Source organism: Cervus canadensis, chromosome 9 (genome assembly GCF_019320065.1).
Source record: "Cervus canadensis isolate Bull #8, Minnesota chromosome 9, ASM1932006v1, whole genome shotgun sequence".
Classification (NCBI taxonomy): Eukaryota; Metazoa; Chordata; class Mammalia; order Artiodactyla; family Cervidae; genus Cervus; species Cervus canadensis.
Genome location: NC_057394.1, coordinates 217,773 through 235,128, shown reverse-complemented (window position 1 = coordinate 235,128; position 17,356 = coordinate 217,773). Strand labels below are relative to the sequence as shown.

The 17,356-nt window shown below is 48.1% G+C and overlaps 1 protein-coding gene across 2 annotated transcripts; it reads left to right on the top strand.

Annotated features, from left to right (window-relative positions):
- The first annotated feature begins 337 nt into the window (after window positions 1–337).
- On the top strand, window positions 338–12,524 carry CFAP97D2 (CFAP97 domain containing 2). 2 transcript variants are annotated; one of them, XM_043478142.1, is made up of 4 exons: window positions 338–456; window positions 2,433–2,513; window positions 3,855–3,978; window positions 12,082–12,524. In XM_043478142.1, exons 1-4 carry the CDS (start codon window positions 367–369, stop codon window positions 12,339–12,341), a joined length of 555 nt encoding a protein of 184 aa, XP_043334077.1. In that variant the 5' UTR covers window positions 338–366; the 3' UTR covers window positions 12,342–12,524. The 2 variants fall into 2 exon arrangements, with proteins under 2 accessions (XP_043334077.1, XP_043334076.1); XM_043478141.1 differs by having other exon boundaries at window positions 3,846–3,978.
- Window positions 12,525–17,356: the final 4,832 nt, after the last annotated feature.

Here is a 17,356-nt window from a genome sequence, read left to right as displayed (position 1 = left end):
GCAGTGATTTTGGAGCCCTGAAAAGTAAAGTCAGCCACTGTTTCCACTGTTTCCCCATCTATTTCCCATGAAGTGATGGGACCAGATGCCATGATCTTAGTTTTCTAAGATCTTGAATATTTTTGAGAAGAGAACGTCTTCACCTTATTCCTGAGCATGGGGCGCTGAGGTGCGCTCCTCCAAGCGGCATCACTGAGAGGATACCCCCTGCAGGGAAGGACATTCATTCCTTCTGCCAAGTGCAGAGGCCACTCTCTGGTCTCTCCCCTTCCCGGAGCTTGGGTGCCATGGAGACTGTCATGTGACCCAGCAAACACAGTCGTCCAGGCTGCACCGGACAGGCGTCCACTCTCCGTCCTCTCCGAGATGCTTGGAGGCCCCCGACTGACTCTTTCCCACGGCAGGGGGTACCTGCAGGGCACGTGGGAGAAAGCCTACCAGGATCACAGGAGAAAGGTAGGGGCAGATGTGCAGAGCAGCACCTCGAAGCCACAGATCCCCTGAAAGCCAAAGGCGAATTTTCTTTTTGGAGATGGAATAGGTGAAATGGCATATCCTTAAAAGGTTGGTCATGCCACGCAATGAAAATTCCATTAAATAGACTATGGCTTCCAAGTGCCATGTTTTAGGACCATCCTTTCTCAATCATGGCATATTTCCCCTATCGAAACAACAAACTCCAGTAGGGACTAGGAATGGGCTTTTGTTTCTGTTAAGAGATACACTATTATTTCCATATATCTGATGCAAACGTGGGTCTCATTTGAGAAGGTGGCCCTGTGGTCCCAAGTGGCTGGGCAGTCTTCTGCCCTCGAGACCTCTCAGAGCCATCCAGGTGCAGGGTGCTGGCTGACCATCAAAGCTGAGAAACAAAGAAGCGGCTGTGTGGGAATCGGGGTGCCAGGGGATGATCTAAAGGAGTGAACCCAAGGTTCCTGCTCCTCCCGGGGTACCGCCCGCCTGGGTGCAAGGCTTGCACACTGCCTCCTCACCTGGCCTCGCACCTGCTTCCCTGCGGGAGCCCCTAGGAGCCTCTTGGCTTCGCCCCAGTTCACCTCCCTTCCTGCGACCCCCAGTTCTGGAGCCTTCCCTGCTCACTGATAACAAGGATGGCATGCAACCTCCCTGTCCCCCTCCGCCCCTCCCCAGTCTGGGAGGGTGGCCAGTCTGGTTGCTCAAGCATGTTGGAGGGTGGGAAGGACTCACCCCGGTATCCCTGTGGTTCTTCTTCTGTACTCGATGGGGTCAGCTCTTTAGAGGAGCTCCTCACTGCTTGGGCTGAGAACCCCTGAGGGTAGGAAGGGACTCAGTGCAGCTTTAGGATGACTGGAACCCCTCCACCAGCCCACAGCACCCCCAGAGTGAGGCCCCTCCCCGTGTCTGGGCAGGGCCTCGTCTCAGAACCTCAACACCCATTCATGCTAAGAAAATTACCTTAATAAAACAGAAATTGCTGCTGATATTTCCTTAACAAAACCCCGTAGCGCCTCCACCCTCCTCTGACCCCACCCTAACAGACTCACGCTGAGGAGTCTGGCTCACTTCTGCCCTCTCCCACGGCCCTGGGCGATGGGGCAGCACAGACTGTCCAGTCTCATCCACCATGCCCTCCTCCACACGCAGTGGGGAGGCCCTCTCTCTTGCCTGTCCTTCTGGGGTCCCCTTGCTTCAGGGCACAAGTGCTGGCTCCCAAGCCTGCTTTCCGAGACCCCCGGCCAGCTCCGGGCTCTCTGAGAAGACGCCTGCTCCGTCACCACAGGGCTCCGTGGGCTCGGGTCCCAGGTGCCTAGAGCTCGGGTCCTCACACTGGAAGACGCAGTCGTGCAGCTGCTGCTTCCAGATGATCAGATCAGAGGTCTCAGCAGCTGGGGCTACGTGAGCAAGTGGCTAGAATATGGGGGTTCCTTCTTACTGCAAGTGTAATACTTACGGCCCTCGTGCATTTCGTCCATCACATTTTAAAATACAAATTCTTCCCTTGTTTGTACAATTTCTGATACAAAACTCGGCATGGATCATTTTGCACTTAATCAATGGCTAAGATGCTAATGCTGAAAATACTGCTGGAAGCTCAGAAACTAGAGTCCGGTGGACTCAGGGATGTAGTTCACTGTCTCAAAGCCAGGCAGTGCAGAGTGGAGATGTCAGCGCAGCTCTATTTAATATCTCATCCCACACACACTTGATTCTCTGCTTGAAAATGACCATGTTGAGCCATGTCTGAGGGCTGCCTGTTCCCCTCCAGGGGATGCTCAGGTTCTGAATCAAGTCCAGAGCCTCTTTCAGAACTTTCTGCCCAGACCAACTTGGTATCTCCGATGCTGTAACAACCTGCACGTGTTCCCAGGGCCCAGAGACCAGAAGCTGCCCAGTGAAAACTCAGGGTAATTGACTGGTGAGGGTGTGTGGGTCACACTGCCCGCTCTGTGCAGGTGCAGGAGGCCCGGCCGGTGGTGGACAGCCGCGCCCTGCCAACCCTCAGTCACCTCTGCCTGAAACTCGGCAAACTCAAGGTAAGTTTCAGTTCTATTCCAGTTACTGTTACGGCCAACACAACACAAAAAATATCAGCTTAAAAACCCAGGAAAATGAAAAAAACAGGCTCGTAGGGAAGAAGCAAGTCATGTATCAAAAATAAAACGCCTCTCAGTTCAGTTCAGTCGCTCAGTCGTGTCCGACTCTGCCACCCCGTGAATCGCATCCCGCCAGCTAAGCCTGTCTCGCCCAGAATGGAGCTGGCGACAGCTGGGCCAGGGATCTTCCTCTGATCTCCCTGCTGACCGGGCAGGGATCCGGAAGTGGGGAGGGGGCAGAGGGGATCCACCGTAGCAATTTATTCAGCACAGATCTAGAGTAATTAATTAGCATTGTTCCTTTAAACCAGACCCTTCCGTGGCCACCTCGAAATTTTTATTTCTTGGAGTTGAAGCCATCTGGTGAGAGTTAGCATCGCACACCTCCCAGAGCAAAACGCTGCGAGCTTTCCGTGCCCCCAGTGTCAGCCTAACCAGGCAAAATAGAGGAGCAAATAGGCAGATCAGTCGGTTCAAACCTTCTTTACTTCTGAGCAGTATAAAATCTCCCTCTTAAAATATAAAGTGATTTCCTTTGTATTTCACTGACACAGCTCAGAGGTTTTGAGGAATGACCTAATTTCGCAAAGAATCGCTTCTCCCTCCCGGTTACTTCCACTCCAAGTCTGTGAAATTTGGCCCCGCCCTCGGGTATCCCAGTTAGGACACAGGAGCCCGCCTGCTGCCCAGGGAGCGGCCGCAGCAGCGCGGGCAGGTGCGAGGGGGCCCCGAGGCCCGGGGCGGGGCTGCAGGCCCCCTGGACAGGGCTGTGCGCGGGGCGGCCCTGGCGCGGCCCTGGCACGGCCGGTGTGTCTGTGCAGCTGGAGGAGGGCCGGCTGTCCGTCATCGACAGGGATAACCGTCTGCTGCTGGAGAAGGTGTCCCGCATCGTGAGGACTGGGGGGTGGGCCCGCAGCGGTGTCACCTGTGCGCACAGGAGGTAAGGGGGCCCCACCCGTGGGTGGGACCACACTGGGCGAGCCAGGCGCCTCCACCCCCGGCAGAAAGAGAGCCGGCGCCTCCAGAGTCAGGCCGGTTCCCACCCTCAGCGACACCTGGACATGAGCAGCAGCTCTCACGGTTGCAGGTCCCGGTCCACACTGGCCCTCCCAAGCCCGTTCACTTCATTGTGAACGAGAGGTGACACTCCTGCTCAGGAAACCTTCCTGCCCAGAAGGCACCCAGCTCCTTCTCTTGAAATGAGGATGAGAGTTGATGCCACCACAGGCTTCAACTCTCTCCATGTTTCAACATCTATGCTGTTTTTTGGAGTCTAAACAGGGAGAAAAGAGAGCAGCAGCTTTGCAGCCTGAGAGAGAAAAACCCGTTCTGGAGAAGGTCACAAACTCAGCGCAGGACCTGTTCGCCACACACCCTGTGGAAGGCAGACCCACCGCTGGAGGAGGTACCTCCCTTTTCTATTCCTTCCAACCCAGAGCTGTCTGAGTTTTCCATTCCTTTCATCAGATTCATCACAGGTATGGACACGCAGACTCTTTGCTACTTTAGGGCATTTTACTCTATTGTCAGCAAATGTGCCGAATGGTCGTACCTTAATAATGGAAGACACAGAACAATGACTCAACTGAGGAATTCGCCCACTGTTTCCTCACTTAGAAATGATGTGCGTGTCAGTCGCTCACTCGTGTTTGACTCTTTGCAGCCCTATGGACCGTAGCCTGCCAGGCTCCTCTGTCCATGGAATTCTCCAGGCAAGAATACTGGAGTGGGTTGTTGAATATTGGAATGGGTTGCCTTCTCCAAGGGATCTTTCCGACCCAGGGATTGAATGTGGGTCTCCCACACTGCAGGAAGATTCTTTACCATCTGAGTCACCAAAGAAACCTCCTTGAAAAATTGTAAGGAGATAAAAATGAGCTCAGTTGATCAATTATAGGTTGTAGGAGAAAGATTTGGTGAAAAGCCTTCCTCAGTGGGAAGTTTTGTGACAATCCTGAAATAGCGGTCCCATGCTGCACCCAGAGAGGCGAAGGAAACTAATCTGAACATGTTTGCCAGATACTTTTAACTGTAAGCTCTCCCTTTTCATCTCGTCCTTGTTGCTGGCAAAACCATAATTCTGAATGAAAAGATGATTTTAATTTTGTCCTTAATTATCCTGTTTATGAATGTCCCAATGAATCCGATTAAAGGGCTGTAAAACCTTCACTTGCCCCATTTGTATGCATGGCTCTGGTATTTCGGGGACTTGCTTTCCCTTGAAATGCAGCCCATCACAGGGAACAACGCTAGATGTCAAAGTTTAAGGAAATACTCGGTGCCCAATCCCCTCCTCCCCCGCCCCTGCGGCCTGACGCAGACCCCCTCAGGGGCCCGGCTCTGTTGGGTGGTTTACCGAGCCTGCAGGCGTGTGAGTGGACCTGGCTCTGCTAATGCCTCTCTCCTCACTTGGGGGGAGTGTTGAGAAGCCCCCACCTTCCTGCCTGCTTGCCTTGGAAGCTTCTTACAGAATCCGGAGGCACGGGAAGAACACACACATTTCACAAAGATACGTAACTTACAAGTGATTACTAATAACAGGCACACCTGCTCGGCCCCGTTCCAGAACACCACAACAAAGTGAAGGTCACAGGAAAGGGAGTTAGGAGCGATCCGGCTTCCCGGCCCGTGTGAGCGCTGTGTTCACACCGTGCTGCACGTGTGAGCGCTGTGTTCACACCGTGCTATAGTCTACTAAGTGTGCAGCAGCATTGCGTCTTTAACAAGCACATTCCTTAATTAAAAACATTACTGCTAGAAAATGCCAGCCATCATCTGAGCCTTCAGTGAGTCGTAGTAATGACATAGCAGATCACTTAAAAATATAATAACAATGAAGAACTTTAAAATATTGTGATAATTACCAAAATGTGACACAAATACACAAGGTGAGCAAAGGCTGTGGGAAGAATGACGTCAGTGGACTTACTGGACATAGGGTTGCCCCAGACCTTCCATTTGTATAAAACAGCAGTGTCTGTGGAGTGCAGTAAAACAAGGTGCTAAAGCATTCAGAGAATCTAGCTTGCAATTTATATTGAAGACATGAACAGTTCGTTACAAATCTTTATTTTTAATTATAAAACTAATACTTGTTTACCATAAAAAAATAAACTATAAACCAGTACCGAGTGGGTGAGTAAGAGGGGGGCTCTCCCGGTCTGAACTGTCCGGAAGTGATCATTGCCAACATTCTGCTTATGAACTCTGCCTTTGCTCCTCTGTAGAGTTGCCTGTTAAAACAAAATTGGCACCACATCCTACATAGTTTTCTATCAGTTGCTCATTTCATTCAACAACATATCATGAAGACAGTTTCATGTCAGTATAAAAAGATCTTCTCCATTCCTTTTTAGCAGTTACAAAGTATTTTTGCACAGATGTGCCCTAATTTATTTAATCAGCCCCCTAACTATAGAAATTTAGGTTGTTTCCAGTTTTTCACTATTCCACGTGAAACTATGATAATCATCCTAGCCCATGTTATTTCTGCAACTTACATTCCTAGAAGTGAAATCATTCAATCCGAAGGTGCACACTTAATTTTTCGGTGCTAGCAAACTGCCCGTGAGAAGCGCCCAGCAGTGTGCACGTCCCCCTGTGACGGCTGCACCCTCACACTCCGGCCTCCGGATTTCTTCTGCAGAGTAACTGTCTGCGCCTGCCTTTGGTCAACTTCGCACTGCTGTGTCTCCTTTAGTTTTTAACATGCTTTATCAATATTTACTTTTTCTATTATCAGTGTCACAAATATTTTCCCATTATTATTTATCATTTCACCTAGTTTATTTCTAGGTCATTAAATCTGTGACTCTTTTCCCTCATGGCATCTTATTCTTCTACTGTATGTAGAAAGGGCTCTCTCAAGCTAAGACTGGAAAAATATTCTGTTATCCTTAATTTTTCATAGTTTTCCTGATTCACTTTAAATCTTTAATTAATATAGACTTTAATCAATGTGGAATTTTTGTTCATAGTGTGAGAAAAAGTTCCCCCAAATTTATTGCTTAAAAAATACCAGCGTGTTATATCAGAAGCTTTTCATACTTGACACAGACTACTTTCCAGAGGATTACACAGAGCCTGTGTAACAGGGTTACAGGCTCACACCCCAGGGCATGAAAGGCTCCTGGGTCCTCCCAGATGGAGAAGGGGTCCCTGCATGCGTTTCACATGGGTCTTGGGCCTTTTCCATTGGGATGTCATGTATTTACTCCTCTGGTTTACGTGACTAATTTTTTTTTTGACATCATTTAATTTGTAATGTTTCTGTGTCATTTTATTTCAGATTTGTATCTTCCAAGTGGAACACTATAATTTTGTTTTATAATCTAGTCCAAGTGGCTTTCCCCCCAGTTTTACCCATTTATATTTATGGACTTAAGTATCGTATCGTGTTTGCTCTCATTTCTGGTTTTTTGTTTGTTTATGTTTCCTTACTTTTTCCCCATTTATCATTTTGTTTAGCAAATGTCAAGAAAATGCTTGGATCCTGTGCTTCAGATTCATTCTTCATTTATTTACTTTGACTCCCTTGAAACCCTCCTTTTACAAAACAGGAAACAGATAAAGGCCATGAGCAAAGGGAGATGTTAAAGCCAAACCAAGAAAGGGAAAACAGAAGCCCCTCGCAGCAGGGCTTCCTGCACTTTATTTGAAGTGTCACCAGCTGCGCTGAGTGTTTAAGTGTGGGGCCAAGGAGCTGCCAGGACGGGACAGGAACCCAAGCGGGGAAACGCTCCCAGTTTTGACAAAGACCAGACCCCAGGGAGCTGGCGGGCAGGCGTCCCAGTGCTGGGCTCCTGGCGAGGTCATCGCTGCTCTGTGCTTCCCTTTGTGAAAAGACAACCGTGGAAAGCATGAGGAAGCGACTGCCAGCTCACTGCCTCTGGTCCCAAGTCAGAACTGTGACCTGAGTGTCACAGTCCAGACCCAAAGGCAGCTCCCTCCCAAGCGGCTCTCACACCCAGCGTGGAGTTCCCAACCTCAGCTTCTGTGCAGGACGAGGGTGGGGACAGACACAGGACAGAGGGGCAGACGGCCTGCTGTGGATCTCCCCTGCCGAGGGTCCCCTTCCCTGCCTCGAACCAGCAGGACTCTTCCTTGACAAGCCCCTTCTCTCTATCCTTGGAAACACAGGGACTTGGTCAGCATCCAGGTGGGAGCAGGGGTTGCAACAAAAAACCAAGCTATTTGAAAACTGCAAGTTTAGGGAGGAGAGGACTCTGTTATAGGACCAGAGAGTTGGAAGATGGTCCAAAGAAAGTCCAGTGGCTACCCTTGACCAGCTGTCTGAAGACTGATATCCCTACCCAACATCCGGTCAGCTGAGCCTGGGGCCTTTGCTGGTCAGGCACAGACAGGATATGCTGCAGTTTACGTTTAAAATTCCAGAAAATATGCTCATTGACTTGGCAGAAAAAAACAGCCCTTCCTCTGGAGCCCTGATTCCTTCACCAGAGCAGCATCTCCTCAATCTTTCTATAGTTTTTGCTAGTTTAGATATTAACTTGCAAAGTATCTCAAATATTTTGAAGGAAAGGTTTCAACCTTTCGTCTTCCTTATGCTTTCAAATCATCCTCACTTATCCCTAACTCCAAACTGAGAAATTACTGAACTGATTTGATAACTTTTTATTGAGGGAGGATAAGATTTCTAAAAGATCAACCGATAAAACCTACTAGGCACCCTGGATTTGCTGGAGGCTGCAGTTCCTAGAAGTGTGTATTATTCTAATCTAGTGCCCCAGCCCCAGATGACCCCCACACGTGAGAAGGAAACAAAAACAGGACAAACACCAGTGATCTTGCAGCCAGTCCAGAGGACCTGGCGGAGACGCAGAGGGCATGAGGCTGACCCCGAGCTCACTCGGCCCCCGTGAGCTTCCATCGCTCCTTTGTGAAGAGAACCCTCTCCAGAACTCATGTCAGGGTCAGATGTTTGCAAAAACGACTACCACAGTGCCTGGCGTTTACTTGGCCAGCATGAAATCATGAAACATTATTTTATTCCTTCTTTACTGTATGCATCTGCCACACAGGATAAAAACACTAACCAAAAAAAGCACTAACTTAAAAGGTGTACACGCCCCCCCCCCATGTTCATAGCAGTATTGTTTACAACAGCCAAAATATGGAAGCAGCCCAAGTGCCCATCAACCAAAGAATGGATAAAGAAATCACAAGATATATAGTTATGCATATAGACATTATTCAGTCACCAAAGGAATGAAATCTTGCCATTTGAGAAAACATGAATGGACCTCTTGGGCATTATGCTGAGAAAAATAAGTCAGACAGACAGAGAAAAACAAACTGTACAATCTCTCTTTTATGTAAAATATAGTAATAATAACAAGCTCATAGATCAGAGAACAGATTGGTGGTTGCCAGAGGTTGGTGTGGGTGGTGGGAGGTATGGGTCAAGAGGGTCAAAAAGCTTAACAAAGTAAGAGAGCCTTTGACATTATGCACACCCCAAATTCTGTTTATCTAAAATCCTTAATTAAGAGCACATGGAGAGAAGCTGCTTTGGCAGTTCAAGGGTAAAGAATCTGCCTGCCAGTGCAGGAGACAGAGGTTCGATTCCTGGCCCAGGAAGATCCCACGTGCCCTGAAGCCACAACTACTGAGGCTGTGCTCCACCAGAGAGGCCACCGCAGTGAGAAGCCCATGTACCTGAGAGCGGCCCCCGCTTGCCGCAGCTGGAGAAAAAGCCCACACAGCGATGAAGACCCAGTGCAGCCATAAATATGTAAAAATTTCACATTTCTGCCTCTGCTGCCCCCAAGGCGCTGGTGAAAAAGCTTGTGACAAAAAAAGAAGCCGGTCCTGCAGTGCACTCCGGACTAGGCCCATCCTGCGGAAGATGCCAGTCACGGATGCCACCAAAACTGAGCCATTTCTTCAGGAGAGGATCAAAGTGAATGGAAACGGCCGCAATCTGGGCAGCGCTGTCACAACAGTCAGAAAGAAGCCAAAGCAAGATCACTGTAACTTCTGGGGTCCTTTTCCAAAAGATATTTGAAATATCTTACAAAAAGTATCTGAAAAAAATAATCTACATGATTACGCATAGTTGCTAACAGCAAAGAAGCTCATAAACTGCGTTACTTCCAGATTAATCAAGATAAAGAAGAGGAGGAAAATGAGAATTAAAACTCAATCTAGAATATTTGTATAAGTTCTTAAACAAAATTTATCAACCCCCAAAAAAATTTTTTTAAAAGAACACACGATGGGCAAGTGGTACTTTAAGATATTTCCCCACTTCAAGGACTTTATAATCTTGGGGGGTTGTGTGTGTGTGTGTGTGTGTGCATGCTGGAAATAAATGAACGATGAAACATTAGGGGATGCTGTTGTTAAGATTATTTGAATTCTTACATGAGAATATTGAACTAGGAACAGGGTGACATTTTTACATAGCTGACTGAATTCAATTATGAAATATTCTTGTATTATCATTCAGTGTGTTATATGAGAGCCTATTACTTACCAAGCATTCAGCATCCAACAGGGATTTATTATTTTAGGCTTATAATTAAAGGTGAAAGAGAACACAGTAGGTTCTATTTAAAGGTTTTAGCCATTTAAGATAATGGGGAAAAATTCAGCATGGTTTTTTAAAAATCTATTTTTAATTGAAGGATTTTTACAATATTGTGTTGGTTTCTGCCATACATCAACATGGATGAGTCATAGGTATACATATGTCCCCTCCCTGGTGAGCTTCCCTCCCACCTTCCACCCCATCCCCCTCTGCTTATTTTAAGCCACAGGATTCCATCAACATGTTGACTGAGGTGGCTCTTCTACCTGACAATAAGTTTTAGGAATATCTTCTGATCATGCAGGCTATCCCTTGAGGGGTTGTGTGCCTGATTACTCCTTAACTATATCGTGCAAATAAAATCTGTGAGAATTCAACTCCTAGTATTTCACATGAGACTTTGCTTTGCACTGTGTAGTCCCCCTGACACCCGCAGTGTGCAAGGTCGGGGTAAGCAGACACGCTCCAGGGCAGGAGGTGACGGAGAGCCTTCATTCTCTCCTCTTCCGGGTCCTAATGCGTCCACAGCAGAGAAAGCAGCCCTGGTCTACCCTTTCCCTGAGAGACCTGGACGACTAGGTCCCATTGCCGCAGTCTCTATCCAAGGGCAGTTCCCAGCACAGACTTTCAGGGAGGGATGAGGGAAATAACAGGAAAAAGAAAACTTCTGGGATGTGGCTGACTTCCTAAAGGCCCAGCATCTTCCAACACCAACAAGCCAGAAAGTTCAAAGTGCAATCGTGGAAGTACCAATCTAGTATAAAAGTACTTTGACCCATTTCAGAAAGATTTTCAACAATACAATTGACATAGCAAAAGATCATCTGATTATTTAGATATTTCTCCAAAGAATATGGACAAATGGCTAAGAAACCCGTGAAAAGATGCTCAATACTATTAGGGGAATGCAAGTCAAAACCACAATGAGAACTTACTCCACACCCACCAGGAGACTAAAATCAAAACACAGAAGACGAGAGTTGAGGCGGGCTGTGGTGACGGGACGTGAGCTTGTGCAGCCAACCTGGGAAACAGTCTGGCCTCTAAAGCTAAGTACGTACTTACCAAAGCACCTAATAATTCCACTCTGTGGTGCATACCCAAGAGAATTAAGGACACATGTCCACACAAAAAGTTGTACAATAATGTTCCATCAACTGATGAACAAATGAACAAAACAGGATACAACCATGCTATAGAATATTATGCAACCGCAAAAAGGAATAAGGACTTCCCTGGTGGCTCAGACAGTGAAGAATTTTCCTGCAATGCAGGAGACCTGGGAATAAAGTTCTATACACACTGCATTGCAGATAAACATTGAGACATTCTGCTTGGTGAAAGAGGCCTGATACAAATGGCCACATAGTGCATGATTCCATTTCTATGAAATGCCCAGAATGGCCAGTCCCCGCAGAGACATGAAGTAGGCTAGTGGGTGCCAAGGGCTGGGGAGGAGAACTGGGAGCCATAGCTGCATGTGGCATTTTGGGTGGGAATGATGAAAGTTTCCTAAAATTGGATTTGGGGACAACTGCACAATGTAGAATATAACAAAACCACTGAAAATGCACCTTGAAATGGTGAATTTTATGTTATACAATTATGTCTCAATAACGCTGTTATTTTTTTAAAGAGGGCCAGGAGGATCCCCTGGAGGAAGGCATGGCAACCCACTCCAGTATTCTTTTCTTGCCTGGAGAATCCCCATGGACAGAAGAGCCTGGCTGGCCGCAGTCCATGTAGTCACACAGAGTCAGACATGGCTGAAACGACTTAGCATGCACACAAGGCTGTTATTTTTTAAGGTTATATAATTAATTCTAAATAAAGTAGAACTGTCAACGAATTTAAATACTTCATTTCCCAGTGTTCTAGAAAACTGATATTTTACCATTTTTACCTAAGAAAAGTGTTTGTTTCCAACATGTATTTTTGATCCCATGGGAACTGAAGCTGAAGTTCAGCAAGGCCACCGCCTGGACCCAAAAGATGAAGTGGAGGGGAGGACTCAGAACACAGAGGAGGAGAAGATGCGTCAGAAGCAGTGGTGGACAAACGGCAAGGCTGTCATGGCCTCCTGGGGCAGCCCCCTGTCCTCAGGGACACTGCTTCCCACCCTGGCCAGGCCTCCTCACCTTATCACGCAGGGACAGCTACACGCGTGTGAGTCAGCATCCAAACTGCATGTGTTCACAGGATGTCTGAGCAGATGATGCAGCAAAACTATTTTCTGTGCTTCTAGGGCTGATAGCTGAAAACAAATTATGCAGAGTAATACTGGGAGCTAAAGCCTTTTGAATTGGATTTTTCTCTCTAGTTAGGAACACACACTCTGTTACCATATTTTGTGTTGTTGTGGATTTGTTTATAATTCTCAGATATATTTGTATAATTTGCCTTAAAAGTCTGTGATTATTACTTTAACAAATATCTAAATAAATCAGATTAAAACTCCTCAATGGGACAAAATTACACCGTGATCCCAAGATACAGAACCTAAGAAGTAAGAGTAATCAGTAGGTCTTGGTTAGGGACCAGCGCATGTGTGTACGCGCCAGGCCCTGGGACAGGCCTGGGGCTCCAGACGAGAAGATGGACGTGGTCCCACTTCACAGAGCTGGACCCTTGCGCGCATCATGGTGTGTAATGCTTGGCTGTATCTAGCTCACACTGCAGGTTTGGGTTGAATTCTCTGCTGAAATAAAGGAGGAGAACCAGGAGCTCACATCACCCCTTCCTGCACAAACTCTTGAAGATCCATGGTCCGTCTCCTCTCAGGCTTCCATGTCCACGTGGAATCACCCAGGTTCTTCCCTGCTCCCAGCATGCAGGCCCTTCAATGATGGTGTTTAAAATCATAGGCCTGGAGTCAGACAGACCTGGATATGAGTTTTGACCCTTCAGAGGATTCTCTGAGTGACTGTGAGAAGATTACTCAGCCTCTCTGAACCCCCATTGGCAGGGAGAACTGGTTCTAGAACCTGGCTCAAGACTGAATTTGGCCTTCATTATGTTAGGGGGAAACCTCAGAACCACTGTAAGCTGTCCACACTCCTTCCCTGTCCAGAAGCCTCAAACTGGGCATAGTACTGTGTCAAGAATCTTGAGCTCAATGCCAAATTGCTAGAAAAAGCCCTCCAGTAGCGATTGAATCGGAGAAGGCAATGGCACCCCACTCCAGTACTCTTGCCTGGAAAACCCCATGGACGGAGGAGCCTGGTAGGCTGCGGTCCATGGGGTCGCTAAGAGTCAGACAGGACTGAGCGACTTCACTTTCACTTTTCACTTTCATGCATTGCAGAAGGAAATGGCAGTCCACTGCAGTGTTCTTGCCTGGAGAATCCCTGGGACGGGGGAGCCTGGTGGGCTGCCGTCTATGGGGTTGCACAGAGTCGGACATGACTGAAGAGACTTAGCAGCAGCCGCAGTGATCGAATGATGGTTTATGAGCCCTCATACCTGTGCCTCCTTTATAACTGTGGCTACTTAGGGTCGACTTAGGGCAGGACGTCCTTCCCAACCACAGCCAGTGTTCGTCTTGCCTTTGTCCCCTCCCCAATGACCACTTATTCCCAGAGGTGAGTTTTAGTAGCTGGTCTCTGCAGCTTCACCCTGAAAAGTCCCAATGCAGTGAATTTACTCAATATGTTTCTGATGTTTGCGGCTCCTTAGTGCTCAACTCCAAAATTCAAAAGAAGCTTGGTTGCACACAGGGGGAAAAAGATTTGTTATACATGATAAAGTTGTCCAAAGATGTCTTATTTCTAGCAAAAAAAACACCAAACCTTGTTATCTGGAGCTTTTGAAACAATTACTCAACTACCTGTATTCACTAATATACTGTGTGCTCAGCTGTGTCCGGCTCTTTGCAACCCCATGGACAGTAGCCCACCAGGCTCCTCTATGCATGGAATTCCCCAGGCAAGAATGCTGAGTGGGTTGCCATGCCCTCCGGGATCTTCCCGACCCAGGGATCCACCCAGTGTCTCCTGCATTAACCCGGGAGCAAGTTGGGGAAACCACAAAACAAACTAACCCTCAAAACAATGGCCGAAACCGACAAGGCCTCCGTGATCCTCAGGGTCCGGCCTTCCGAGGCCCTTCGCCTGACCTGGCCGGGGTCCGGTTCAAGGCGTCCGCGGAACTGGCCGGCCTGCAGCCTCTGCAGGGCCTGGAGGAGCGGCGGAGGCCCGCCCTCTGGTGTTGGCTCCTGGGACCGCAGCCCAGCTCAGAGGCCGCCGTGCGGGTGGGACCACAGAGTCCTCAGCTGCCCCGACAGGAGGCTTCTGTCCCTTCCTGCCATTTGATGAGAAAGGTCAGACGCCCACAACTCCAGCTCGCCTAATTAGCACTCTTTCTCTCAGGTTGTTTGCAATATCTTCATCAAATTGTAAGTTGTAGCAAAGTAATCAATTGTTCTCAACAAATATGTACTAAGTCACCCAAAATACTCAGGCCTGATCAAGAAGAATGAGTGAATCCAGTCACCCCCGGTGCTTCCCTGGTGGCTCAGAGAAGAATCTGCCTGCAAGTCAGGAGACCTGGGTTCGATCCCTGGGTCAGCAAGGTCCCCTGGAGAAGGAAATGGCTACTCATGCCAGTATTCTTGCCAGGGAATCCCATGCACACAGGAGTCTGGCTGGCTACAGTCCATGGGGTCCCAAGAGTCGGAAACGACTGAGCAGCTGAACCACCACCATGACCACCTGCTCAGTTCTTCAGCGTGGTTTTATGGGCTGTTTTATAACAAGTCTCTGAGTCATGAAATCCAGTTCAGGAACATAATAGATTCCCCAAGAATTTTAACAGAGTCGTGTGTAGAAGCAGCAGAGGTAAGACCTGCCCTTCAAGGATCTGTGTCCGTCAGGGCAGTAACCTGTGGGGCCGTGGCTGGGGGTTGAACCAGGGACACAAGCACTGGTTCCCAAGTGAGTGTTCGCTGCAGCCCTCGGAGCCTGTGTAGTGAGCACATTTGGACGCAGGGATGGCTCTGGGAGGCAGAGCTGATGTTTGCACAGAGGCTAGCCCCAAATTTGCAGAACTGTCATTGTAAAATGACAACAGAATGTCTGAAAATCACCATCTCCTTGAGAATCACCTGTATCCTTTCAACTTTAGCCAATTAGAGTCTTTTATTGTTGTTGCTCAGTCACCCAGTCATGTCCGACTCTTTGCGACCCCATGGACGGCAACACGCGAGGCTTCCCTGTCCTTCACCAACTCCCAGAGCTTGCTCAAACTCATGTCCGTCGAGTCGATGATGCCATCCAACCATCTCATCCTCTGTTGTCCCCTTCTCCTTCCACCTTCAATCTTTCCCAGCATCAGGGTCTTTCCCAATGAGTCAGTTCTTTGCATCAGGTGGCCAAGGTATCTGAGCTTCAGCTTCAGCATCCATCCTTCCAATGAATATTCAGGACTGATCTCCTTTAGGATGGACTGGTTGGATCTCCTTGCTGCCCCAGGGACTCTCAAGAGTCTTCTCCAACACCACAGTTCAAAAGCATCAATTCTTCAGCACTCAACTTTCTTTATAGTCCACCTCTCACATCTATACATGATTGCTGGAAAAACCATAGCTTTGACTAGGCAGAACTTTGTTGGCAAAGTAATGTCTCTGATTTTTAATGTGCTGTCTAGGCTGGTCATAGCTTTTCTTCCAAGGAGCAAACGTCTTTTAATTTTATGGCTGTGGTCACCATCTGCAGTGATTGTGGAGTCCAAGAAAATAAAGTCTGTCACTGTTTCCATTCTTTCCCCATCCATTTGCCATGGGTGATAAGTGATAAGTCCCATAAGTGATGGGACCCGATGCCATGATCTTAGTTTTCTGAATGTTGGGCTTTAAGCCAGCTTTTTCACTCTCCTCTTTCACTTTCATCAAGAGGCTCTTTAGTTCCTCTTTGCTTTCTGCCATGAGTGTGGAGTTATCTGCATATCTGAGGTTATTGATGTTTCTCCCAACAATCTTGATCCCAGCTTGTGCTTCATCCAGCCTGGTATTTCACATGATGTACTCTGCATAGAAGTTAAATAAATAGGGTGACAATATACAGCCTTGATATACTCCTCTCCCAATTTGGAACCAGTCCAGTGCTTCTTAAATGACTCTCCTGCCATGGCCTGATCACAGCAGTCCTCACTCCAGTGAGCAAGATGGCTCTCTCTTTGTTTCTGAGTAATTTAATTTCTTAAGAAACCTCTTGGGATGTTTAATATTCTGGTCAGACTGAAAATCCGTGCCTTGTTTTCCTGACTGTGTTTCATGGACTATTTTAGGAGGGACTCATCAGAGAGACAGTAAAACAGAGACTTGCACGTGTGCAATTTCACAAAACTTAGTACTGCATAAGAATATCAGTGAGCAGCTGTTCCCTAGTATCTCGCTGACTTCAGACAAGTTCACATGCCAGGAAAGTCCTGGACTAGGGATTTAGAACCCCTTGGATGAAGTTGTATTATTGTCTAATGTAATTCATGACTTGATTGATGGTATCAGGGTCCTATTCTCTTTCCAAGTGTGATTCTTCATTGTCCCACTTTGAAGGCAGTGGAAGTGAGCCCTGCAGAAAAAGTAGGCAGTTTGAGGGACCACCCCTCAGATACCTGAGCTGTTGCCTCTGACTGGAGTTTTTATGTCGAAGGTGTGAGGGGGCGAGTTGGAGGACAGTCATGCACACCTAGCTGAAGTGAAGTTGCTGCTGCTGGAAATGGCATGACCCTTCACACCCCTGGTTAGAACCTGAGGGCCAGGCCGTGGTCCCAAGGTCTGCGGAGACATGACAGGCAGGGAAAGCAAATCCAAGTCCAGACCAAGCTGCTACTCCAGAAAGAAAAGAATGCTGCTCTCTCCAAGGTAGGAGCCCAGGGCAGTCAGCCTGGCCTGCAGTAGCTGGCTGGGCCTTGGTACCAAGGACCCTTATAGGCCCAGGGCTGGCCACCTGGCTACTGAACAATGGCTCCCTCATCTGAGGTGAGGTAGGCCATGCCACCTGCTCAAGGCCACCATGGCCAAGGAAGGAAGGGGAGGGAGAGGGAGGAGGAGGAGAAGGGGAAGGGGAGAGGAGTGGGATGGTGCTGGCTGACTGAGGAGTTTGCCCTTCGGCCAGGCTGAGACTGGCCTGGAGCTGCTGGGTAAACATAGTCCTGAGGGAGGTGTGTTAAAAGTGTCAGTCGCTCCGTTGGAACTCAGACCCCTGATCTGAGAGGAGGTGACTCTGCCACAGCC

Excerpts from the sequence above, each read along its gene's own strand:
- CFAP97D2 (XM_043478141.1), top strand. The coding sequence starts at position 367 with ATGCTTGGAGGCCCCCGACTGACTCTTTCCCACGGCAGGGGGTACCTG. Across the intron at positions 457-2,432 it reads ACCAGGATCACAGGAGAAAG|GTGCAGGAGGCCCGGCCGGT; the intron begins GTAGGGGCAGAT and ends CGCTCTGTGCAG. Across the intron at positions 3,979-12,081 it reads CAGACCCACCGCTGGAGGAG|CTGAAGTTCAGCAAGGCCAC; the intron begins GTACCTCCCTTT and ends TGGGAACTGAAG.